This window comes from Citrus clementina, unplaced genomic scaffold (assembly GCF_000493195.1).
Source record: "Citrus clementina cultivar Clemenules unplaced genomic scaffold, Citrus_clementina_v1.0 scaffold_8, whole genome shotgun sequence".
Lineage (NCBI taxonomy): Eukaryota > Viridiplantae > Streptophyta > Magnoliopsida > Sapindales > Rutaceae > Citrus > Citrus x clementina.
In genome coordinates, this window is record NW_006262022.1 from 1,672,649 (window position 1) to 1,684,437 (window position 11,789).

At 29.2% G+C, this 11,789-nt stretch overlaps 1 protein-coding gene across 5 annotated transcripts in view; it reads right to left on the bottom strand.

The window, feature by feature from the left end:
* The window catches only part of LOC18034328 (inositol-tetrakisphosphate 1-kinase 3), a 5,765-nt gene extending 2,503 nt beyond the window's left edge, over nt 1–3,262 (bottom strand). For all 5 annotated transcript variants that reach the window (XR_002903986.1, XR_002903985.1, XM_006422672.2 and 2 more), the window contains exons 1-3: nt 2,816–3,262; nt 1,358–1,439; nt 1,111–1,143 (exon numbers count right to left, since the gene is read on the bottom strand). Coding sequence is in view for 3 of the 5 variants with exons in the window: in XM_024178271.1 (XP_024034039.1) it covers nt 1,111–1,143; nt 1,358–1,439; nt 2,816–2,973 (273 nt within the window). In the remaining 2 variants the exon portion in view is untranslated. The remainder of the gene's footprint in view (nt 1–1,110; nt 1,144–1,357; nt 1,440–2,815) is intronic.
* Between the last annotated feature and the right edge of the window lie 8,527 nt (nt 3,263–11,789).

An 11,789-nucleotide genomic window follows, 5' to 3' on the forward strand; every position in this document is an offset into this window, starting at 1 on the left:
TCACTACCCATTCCAAGACAAAATAAACAATTAATGAGATTCTAATTCCTATTTATACTCTTATTCCAGTGTAAGTAAACAACCTACTTTCAATCCCACTCCACACCCCCAATACCAGAATTCCAACTCCTTAAGATTCCCACTCCAATCCGAAAAGTAAACGCTATCTTAAAGAAAAGCAAAAAAGGCAGAAGGCATTGAAGTTCACAAGAAGGCCTCAAATGCAGCTCCTAGCTCTTCGTACCTAGATGTAGAAGGAAGTTTTACAACCAGGAGTATACTTTTTCTAAGATCCGGAAACAAGCCAACATATAATCAAACATTTAATGCATAGTCCTGAAGCCATGTAACAGAATAAAATGGTTCAAATTTTCTTTAATTAATAAAGCTTCCCTCGTACCATCAAGGTTTAACTAAAATAAAAGTCAATCTATTTTCTTTGGATACCAGTGTACAGTATTTCTTGCAGTAAAAGACCTGCACTGCAAAGCTGAGTACATACCGAGGACATATGGCTTGGAAGATGAGGCATAAATTCTAATTTCATTTGTCATATACTCAACAAACATGACAAAGAATCAGACGCAAAACCAGCTGATTTGGTATTTACAAAGTCAGTTGAAAACATGACCGAACATAGATTAAGCTCTTCTTGTCAATCACAATACCAACATATAATTAAACTAAATGAACCATCTATTTCCAACTAAGTCAATGAGACCCTAAAAGAACTTCAAAAAATCAACATCTTGTTTTTGGATTGTTATTAATAAAAATACCCAGCTCATCAACATCTAAACAAATCATCTAGATTAATAAAAAATGTAAAATCCTCACTTAATAGCATTTTCGAGTGACCGATTTCAACTGTCTGATCATCATTCATGATAAGGTGAGCAATCTCCGTAAATTATTCCAGAAAAAAAATAAATTTTAAGGGTCGGGAAATTTTGTTGTTCAACCAATCACTGTTAGTTCATACATTCTCAAGCATGAATCGATGGCATAACTTTATGTTATTTCATAAGTTGCAAGTCAAAAGCACCACAACCACAGGTTGTATTTCTACAAGAAGTTAAGAGCAGAATCACGAAGTATATATGTACAAACCTCAATGATCTCGCACCACTCCATTCCTGACAACTGGAAAAATATAAGGTTCATCAGATATTCCAAATCTTAAACACGTATTCCAATTACAAACAAAAGAAATATGCATACCTAAGGACAGATACAAATTCAAAATCACACAAATAGAGTCAGCCTCCAACAAAACGAGAAAAAAAAAATTGAGCAAAAAGTGATTTTTGAAAAAGATATTTGTTGGAGTCTCCGTGAAAAAAAGATCAACACCCACCTTGTGCAAGACAACATCAAAAGGCCCTTGATCTGACAGTGGCCTGTTCTGATCAATGGCAACAAAACTTATTCCCTTATTTCTGCACCAAGCAAAAATATAAATCATTGATTGTTATTGGCTGTCTAAATTAATAGGCAACATTCTGTGAAGTTAATCAATCAAAGTAATTAACTTTATCTAACTTCACACTCAGAATAAACAACTCACTAAATTTTTTCTCTTTCTCAAAACTCAAAAGAACGTAGTAAAAACCAAGTGCAAGAAAATGTTTATCAACAAAACAGCAGAAAAGACTTCCTAGTAATTACTGCTCCAAAGTTAAAAGCATAAAACTAGTTAACTAAAATCCTTTGTCTTATGTAAATCAAGAAAATCTTAAAGAACTTTAATGCAACGTTTAAACATGTCAAGTTCTTCGAGGAAGATCCATCACCTCCGTCGCCATGATTGAACGTTATAACGCTACATAGTACAAGGTCAAAATTTATATCATGTGACTATGATTTGCACCAGTTTAGGTCTCACCATCATTCAAACACATGGTATACATTAATTGAGAACTTGTAACAATTTAATACTCTGGTGATACAAAATCATCACTATTTATGACTATATTCAGACACAAAAGATCCATAACAAAAATTGCAAGAGAAATAGAAAATTCATATACTACAAAACCGAGTGAGGATCTGAACTAAAGGTCAGGTTGATTTTCATATTCTAGAAAACATCATTTACATTGAATTTAGGGACACATTGACAAAAGAACTATTCTTAGTTACAAGGAAATACAAAACTATTAAGTAAAATATGATTTTCAACTAAAGAACAAAGCATCAGGCACTGACTTTATAATCTTCACTAAGACTAATCCAAAGGGTATATATGGTGGAATATTCCCACATAAAAATGAGGAAAAATATTCAAGATTCTTGATACCCCTAAGCAAAGCATAACTGATAAGTCCAGCAAAAACAGTTGCCAAAGATTTATTTGTGGAATCAATCACTAATTTTTTAAATATGCACTACAATTTCACAACTAAAGAAAAGGACACCAAATCACCTTTGCAAAAAGTAGTTTTGCCATGACCATATCAAACACAGCTCAAACCAAAAGACACTACGAAATATATAGCAATCCTTATATTCAGATAACCATAAACATACATAACTGAAAAGAAATAAATAAATAAATCAGAAACACCAAATAAATTATAATTCATAATAATAAAAATGACACGAAAAATAATTCTTAAACTCTTTGGCAACCCATAAACTTGTCAAATCACAGAGATTTCACTAGTTATAGAGCAACCCGCATGAAAAAATATCACAACAAAACCCACGAAACTCAAAAATCATAATTAACAATAAACATAGTATCTAGTACATTACACAACAGTACAAACAAAATGACTAGAATGGATATTTTTACGTGTGTGTTAATATATACCGAGCTAAAATTTCAAGCTTTGGTTGCAAGAAACTTTTTTTCTTCTTGGAAGTCAAAGCATAACCAACAACCAGCCTCTCTGGCTGTAAAACCCCACTCTGTTTCTCTTCTTCATCTTCTTCGTCTTCCTTGTGAGAAATTTCCCCGTTCAACCTCATGCCACTTGTTTTCCTTATCCAAACACCCTAATCACTCAATCAAGAATCAATCTTTCTCCTTCTATGCTTATATGAGAAAGATTGATTCTAATCTTTTTGTTAGCCCACTTATATGAGAAGAAAATACGTATAGAGACACGGATTGTGGGTCTATATATGCAGAATTTATAAAATTTTCGAGTGGGATTTTGCTAAGTAATATTCAATATTCGGTTTTTGCGCAGTAAGGAAGAGAGAGTGTTTGTTATCTTGAGTTTTTGTAATTAGCAAATGTAAAAGGTTACGCTCTGCTCTGCTCTGCTCTGCTGTATTTATAGGAGTAAACAAGAAGATATGGAAACTCCTCCTCGGCTCATTATTCTTTTTCCATTTTTGCCCCTCATTTTTTTTTATAAAACTTCCAACTCTTTTTTATTTCTCCATTAATTCAATTTGATTTTTTTTTTTTTTTTTTTATAGAATGTATAGCATTATCCGGAGGCTATCAAGCATAGTTAAAAATTTTATTTAATTCTACTAAGAGCCTAAAATATCATAACTCTAGTTTAATCTTCTACTAAATATGGCTAATAAATTTGTGTCAAATACGAACAGAATTTACCTTGTATTTTTAAATAAAAAATAAATTTCTCTGTGATGCTATATGTATTTTTACAATATTAATGACGGGATTATTGTGGACCTTTGAATTTAAGTGTTTTAATGCTAACCATTCATCTAATATAATTTAATATAATGACAAATAATTAATTAACTAATTAAAAAGTTCTAATTTCTTTAAGCATCCACTTTTTATTAAAAAAGTTTCATCAATTAAAAAACTTCTTATCTTCTAAATAGCTAGATAATTACCAATATAAATATTATTAATCTAAAAAAAACTAACTAATTACATCCAATCAATATCTAGCAATGCATTTAGAATAATGCACAAGTAAATTACTTAGACTTCAGCACCCGTGAGGGAAAAGACTAAGGTTCTTTGACAATGACACAAAATATTTTTTGTTTGTAGAATCGAATCTATCATTCCTATTTGATTGCCAGAGTAGATCTCTTGTTGTGTAAACATTGTAATTTAAGCTAACAAAATAGGTCACCAAATCATGTTAGTGTCATATTAGCTTCATGTCGTATCAAATTTAGGTTGACCCAAACACAATCCGTTTAATAATCGTATCAAAATATTAATATCCCAAACTTAATATGGAAAATAAATGGTTTATCTAATAACCCACTTAATTTCTATTTATTTTAACAAATTTACATAAAATATTTACATATATTACACATAGCTCCAAAATATTACTTATTTCCATTATTGAAGGTCTAAATCTTTATAAATTTTAATAAATGACCCAGTATATGTCCATCCCCCCCCCCCCCCAAAAAGAGAATCATGTCTAATATTTCACTTTTAATGACAAGAATGTAGAAATTAATTTAAGATAGAAAATATAATTGTATCATTAGTCGGGTAAATAGGTCAAAAACTTTAATTCTAACTAGACGCGGAAAAAATATGTGTCGACTCGGATCTAACCCATTTAATAACCATGTAAAATTTGACGATATATACTCATTTTATTCGTGTCGTGTTCAGGTAATTAAGTTATGTTAAATTTTGCTAGATCTACTTGAAATAGGTCTCTTGTTGTTGTGCAAGCATGGCAAATAACTACCATTTATTCCACAAATATGTGGTTAAATATATAATAATGTAATTTATATCAACTTAAGAGTTGCTCTCAATAACCTAAAAATATTTGATAATTAAGGGGCTGATCGATATTGTTTCGCACTTGATATTTTCTTTTCTTTTTTTTTAAGGATTCAAGTGTTCGGCGAACTTTATCCATAAATTGTAAAACACAAAATCCAGATTCTATTTGATAATTATAAATCACAAAACAGCTTTTGACACGTTTTCTCAGTTCTCTAAAAGGAAATATATTATGAAATAAATAAAAAAAACAGTATTTGATGTGATTTCTAAGAAATTATAATAAATTGATTTTTTATCTCACCAACTGTCATCCCTCGCATCACTCATAATCTTTGTCTCTCCTCAGCCGCAATTTTTTTTTTTTCTTTCAAAGTTTCAGGCTTTCAGCTCCAATCGTTCATCTCCCTCCCTTGCCAAAACAAATTATATAAACCCACCTCTTATTATTATTATTTTTTTGTATTCCCCAACAGAGAACCACATACATAGGTGTTATTTTCTTTTAATTTTGTTTAAATTATCATACTTTTTTTTTTTTTGGCTCATCAACGCTTCATATCTTAGGCTAAGTAAGAATGTCAAATCTGCAAAAGCAACAAAGTACAATTTCTTTTACTTCTTTCTTTTTCCCCCTCCAAAATTGTCATTAGATTTTGGGACATGGACTAGCAAAATTATTATTATATCCTAAGTACTTGAGAACTGAGTCGATCAATATATGAATTTATTTATTTTTTCTAAGTTCTTTTCATTTGATATAATATTATAAGTATGATTTAATTATTTAGTAAAAATTGTTTCTAAATATGATACTACCGAACACATATTTATTGTTTTATCATTCTCCATTATATCTACCGAATACACAATATTATTTTTAATTTTAAAATACAGTATATAAAAAATGATATCAAACACATATATGAATTTGAAATACAACAGGTGTAAAACACTATTTTTATTCTCATTTTTATCTTCAGAAAATATTAATTCATAAACAATATCAAATAGACCCTGAACTACACTTAGATTATTAAAAATAACTCTTATATGGAAATAAATTACATTATTACGTAACTTAATAAGAAAGTTTCACTGCAATTTGAAAAATAGTATTGAATGTAACCTATATATACCATTTGCCCCATGTTGTTTTTATAATAGCTAATAACCCTATTGACAACATAAGTTTACAATATTACTCGTATTTTCAAATACATTTTTTATTTATATTTGTTATAGATTAAATAAATCACCTGAATGGAAATTAAAATAAAAAATTAAGTATTAAAAATAAGAAATATAGTTTTGATATGAAAAAAACTAATAATAAAATATCCTTTTTCGTACTTTTTTGTTTTATAAATATTTTCTTATAATAAACAACTAAGAAAAATATTATAAAATGATAAAAATTTTATTATAAGGAAACTTGAATGATAAATAAAAAATTATTATAAAATAAATAATAAAATATTTTTCTTGTACTTCTTACATTTAATTTTAAATATTATAAAATATTTACTAGAAGAAAATGTTTACAAAATAAAAAAGTACAAGAAAAAATTTTATCATTAATTCTTTTGTTCACATCAAAACATATATTTATTGTTTTTAATACTTATTTTTTATTCAGTTTCTATTCATATGATTTGTTTAATTTATAATAAATATAAATAAAAGTGTATTTAAAAATATGAGTAATATTGTAAATTAATGATATCAGATAAGTTATTGACTATTATAAAAACAAAACGGGATAAATGATATTTATTAATTATAGTGGGGAGGCAATTGGCATCTCCCTAAAAGTTTTACCAAAAGCATTTGTCTCTAAGAATCTCATTTGACATTCTACAACTTTAAAATATCCAGTATTATAATATTTTTTAACCAAATATTATAAGATATTGAGGCATTTGTAATAGGATCCAGCTAATATTATCAAAATGAAAAACTTTTTAGTATTTATATTTTATCAAATATTGTAAGATAATTAGTAAAAATTTAACTGACTTTAAAGGTATTTTGCATATTAATTAGTTGTGCATCCATACAAATTGGCATGATATGATAACAATTATTTGTATATATTCACTGATATTAATTGTCATTGTAGCTACCAAGGTTTTGGGCTCATGGTACTTGTTGCCCTCAACAATTATTAAGAGTAAATATCTTGTGAAATATGAAGGTAGATGTCTCGCTATTAATTAGTGTTGGTTTTTAAATTATACTCTCGATACACTTTTGGAAATTGAAATATATATAAATTGTAACAATTAAAAAATAAATAACATGATATGATACGACCTTTGAATCTTTCACTTCCCGCACAGCATTTCTAGCTAAACATGTTGGCTTCGAAACGTCACAGTCTCATATTAATAAAAAGAAAAAAAAAATCCTTTGAAGAAGTCCTCTTAATCTTTTAAAATGATGCTTTTGTCAAAATTTGAAATCCATCCTTTTCGATCAAACTACTTTTGGGAAATTTCTTAAGCAATTTGTACAAAATCTACAACATCATAAATGTAATTGAAGACAAACAATGACAGCCTAGATTTATAATTCTTAATGATGTTCCATATATTTTCTAGCTAAGCATAGAATATGCTTGTGTTAATAATAATAATAATAATAATAATAACAACAACAACAGTTGAAAAAGTGCTAAAAAAATAGCATAGAATTTGATTGGAGTTTGGCAAATTAGCCTAGTGATTTAACCTATAATTTACCGCTAAATAAGGTAGTCAAGAGATATAACAATGTTAAATATTTTGTCCAATCAAACTTTCTTTCAATTCTCCCCATAAGGTATTGTTGAATCGCTAAACGCATTATTTACTTAATTTTTTTATGACATTTCTAATGTGGGTGTGAGTAAATTTTTGTGTTAAACACACTTTAAAATATTACCCATCTATCGCTTTTCTCATTTCACATTTCTTTATTCTCCCAATGACATATTTCTACTTTTGCATGTTTATCCCCACTTAAACTCATATCTTAAAATATGGAGTTCGAGTCTCAAGGGCAACTCTGGTTTGAATGAAAATAAATTTTGTTGGAATTTATATATTAAACACTCTTAAAAGTAGGTGCAATTTCTAATAGATAATGTCAATGTTCTTGCAAATCAGACTTAAAAGATGTTATTGAGAATTACCTAATTCATTAGAGGCTTTAACACGATATTATGGTAATCAATAAAAATCATCATATGATCCAAAGTGCATATCTAACTTAAAGATGTTATATATTTAGAATTACTTAATTAAATAGAAATTTTAATATGATTTTGTTAATTAAGTTAAGGAGAGCCTCTAAGTTACATGTAATGTAACTTACACCCACTCAAATGAACAGTAGGTGGTGTGGGATCCACTCACTGTTCATATGAGTAGCGTAAGTTACATTATATATAACTTAGTACTTGCCTTAAGCTAAGTCATATCATTTGTATTCATACGGTCCTAGAAACTTTAATATTATTATACGTAACGAGCCAATTATGTTTAACTATTCAATCAATTTTCTTTGGTGATCTCCCCAAGTTTGGTGTACCCAAATACTCGTTCGCATCCTTTTGTTCTCAACACTTTTTCTCTTCCCCACGACAATTACATTGAGTAATTGCTGAAATTTTTTATTCAAAACAAACAAAAGGGAAAAGGCAAAAGTTAATCAAATCGCCATTTCCAAGCAAAGGGATCGATTGTAAATTTATGTGTTGTATATTGTGTTCGTACACCAACTAGCTTGCATGTAATCACGCGCACTAAATTAATTGAAAATTATTTGTCCATTAATGACTGGTACTTAGTGATCATCTAAAATGATGTCATTGATTTACGTTGAAGTTAACAACTTAAGATATCATCTGATTACTTGAGATAATCAGAAGTCAGAGGCCAAAATAATTCTTTTTTCAAAAAAAAAAAAAAAAAAGAATCTCATTTCTTAAATGATTTTAAGTGTGGAATGGAGGGGGTAATTTGGTCCCTTTAAGCCTTAATAAAGCTCCGTCCCTATAGGTTTGGTTTAAGGCACTAATCTGTTTACGATTATATTAATCGGCATTGTAAAACATGTGGACGTTCTGATAATTTAATTTTTGTTAGTCTGAAAATGCAATTATGCTTCTTTTTTAAATCTTTTTTGAGCCGTCAAAGAAGAAGAAGAAGAAGCAATTAGAATTTATTTTTAGAAAAGCAAACGGCCGAAAGCATTCATCAAAATCATTCGCTAAGAGGTGCTTCTAAAAGTCTAAACCGACCAAAATTCCTGAAAGTAAAAACTTTCGAGATTCTGCTTTCGAACATCTGTAGACCACATTTAATTTTAGGCTAAATGAATTAAATTACCTGCCCTATCTAGAATTAGTGGCATCGTAAAGGAAAAATCTATCCCCTTTAATAATTATTAGCTGAAATATCTAATCCCCACTGCTCAAATGATTGAACTTTTTGAATAATTGTACAAATTTTGACACGTTTTATATTATAGCTACTAAATGCACAAAACGTTGTAAATGTAAAATGTGTTTCGCACATTTCACTTTCGGAAAATGTCGTGTCTGCAGCAGCTTGGTCGGCAAACCCAGTGGTGGTAACACGTATGTTTCATCTCTTATGATTCAATGTCAGTTGCTAAATCACTCATTGCTTGGTTTACTCGGACATGAACTCATGATCGGAAACACTCAATACAATCTGGACTTTTCTTATTGTCTCTGCAGGCCAGTTATAATGCTTAGAGACAAGGGATATTTTGTGATGTGGCATGTACAATAAATAATACTTTTAATGCATATGTAAAGATAGGTAACTGATAAGCTATGATATTATGTTAATGGCGTTTAGATCAAAAGAGAATTCCAATCCAATTTTTATGACTTGACGAAACACGAGATGGAAGAAATGTACAATGAACTAATCGCTCGGTGTTGGCGGAAGAGGCTATATAAATTATAAATGTTTTTTTGAGTTTTTAAAGTTTTTGAATTAGCTAGGTATGTTCATTCTTGCTATAATTATCATGGAAACTGATAATTTTTTCTGTTTGATTAAATTGGATCATAATTGAAAAAGTGAATTGAAACACTTCAAAAAAGAATAATGTGAACCGGAGTTACTGTTTATGTATGCGAATTCTGAAGTGTAGATATTCATATTTCATGCAATACAAATTGATATATATGCCATAAAAATCTTTTGTGGACATTAGAAATTCTACGTTAGTTAAGAAAAATTCTATTGCAACTTGGGATATGCATATGTTTTATGTCGAAAAACTATAAGATATATAAATGGATATAATTATATTTTTTAAATAAAAATGTATATATTATGTCATGTTATCACTAATTAGTTGTATTGCCTTTTATTTGATACAACGAAAGTGTTCACATCCGCATTTTAGAGAATATATATGGACACGTGTAGGCATTAAAGATAAACTAACTGGTTATATAAATGTGTGTGTATGTCTGTGCGAATGAGTGTGTGTGTATATAACCATATACTAAAATAAACACGTATCATGGGTGTAGTGTAGGTAATACTTTAGTATTCATAATATAATGTTATATGTTATTTTCTAAAAAAAATATTATTTATTACAAAATGTAAGTCATTTTATCAACGTATTGACAAACAAGTAGTACAACGCTAACATATGACGTGCATTTTGGTTTCGAGCAATGTTTGGTATTTTAACATTTAAGTCCTAATTTAAATTGCAATTGTTGTGGCATTTATCTATTAAATGGTGGTTAAGTAATTTTATAATTTACGAAATCGAACATATCAAATTAAGACTTAAATATGAATATCCTTAATATTATTGTTTTACTTTTTATCTGTAAAAAATAAAAAATAAAAAATAAAAAAAATCAAGAGTGGACCACCTGACGAAAACAAATATCAACACCCTTCCAACCTGAACCGCAAAACGAAAACAAGAATGGACCTCTCAAAGCTTGAGTGCGTAGCATTAGATTTAGGGACCATCTGACGGACACCACACAGATCCTGAATTGTTTCCTGTCCGTGCGTCGTGGGCCATACGTCCTCCTTTTTATGCTTTAACTAATAAATAAATTATAATACCCAAATTATCCTTATCCTTGTAGTCAAAACAAACAGCAATGTTTCTTTTTTTTTCAAATACTGAGTTAGGAAAATGGCAAATTTGTCCCTGTATCAGTGTATCTTGTGTCGAATGTGACAGAATCACTAAAGTAAGAATAAAAATAATTCATGCAGCTGCCCAAAAGATGTGTAATTCCAGCAGAGGAGTAGTGATCAATATATTGTCACATCGAAATGCATATATAAAAGAGAAAGCAGAATCGTCCATTGCACGCTGACAGCTGACCCAGCCACCGACGGCCAAATTTGCCGATTCCATACCTAACCCACTATGCGTGCAAGTATGAAATCAAAGATCTGCCTTCAAAAAGCATGTGATTGTTACAGCTACCAAGACATTGTAGCAGACATGTGCTACAATGCATGTGCATTTATCAATTATTTTTTATTCACGTGCATTTATTTTTTATTCATAAATAAAAAAAACCCGGGCCAAGTCTTAACTTTTTTGCTAAATTTTTATCCAGGGCCAACACATGTAAACTTTGTAATTTGGGTCCATAACTAGGCCCACTCCTTACGGGCCGGACTTTTTTACCACTCCTAAATATAATGCTGTACAGTTAATACAATATAATATAATATAAATGCACCCATAAGCTCTAGTTTTTGAACGGGTAAAAGCTTGTTTAGTCCCTATATTATGAGGTTAGTGTCCATTTAGTCCCTATATTTTTAAAAACACCTCAAAACGTCCCTGCTACTAAATATTGACACTTATGCCATTATTTTTTATTATTTTTAACTTGCTTTTACAATATTACATTTTTACATTAATATTTCTTTTTTGGATATTAATAAAAAATTAAATTATCAAATTAAACTCAAAAATAAAATAAAAACAAAAAAGGTATATATTAATTTTTGTGGAATCTCACGTATGTCTAAAAAATTAATATCGTAAAAAATTACATTATCAATTTTTTTTAGAA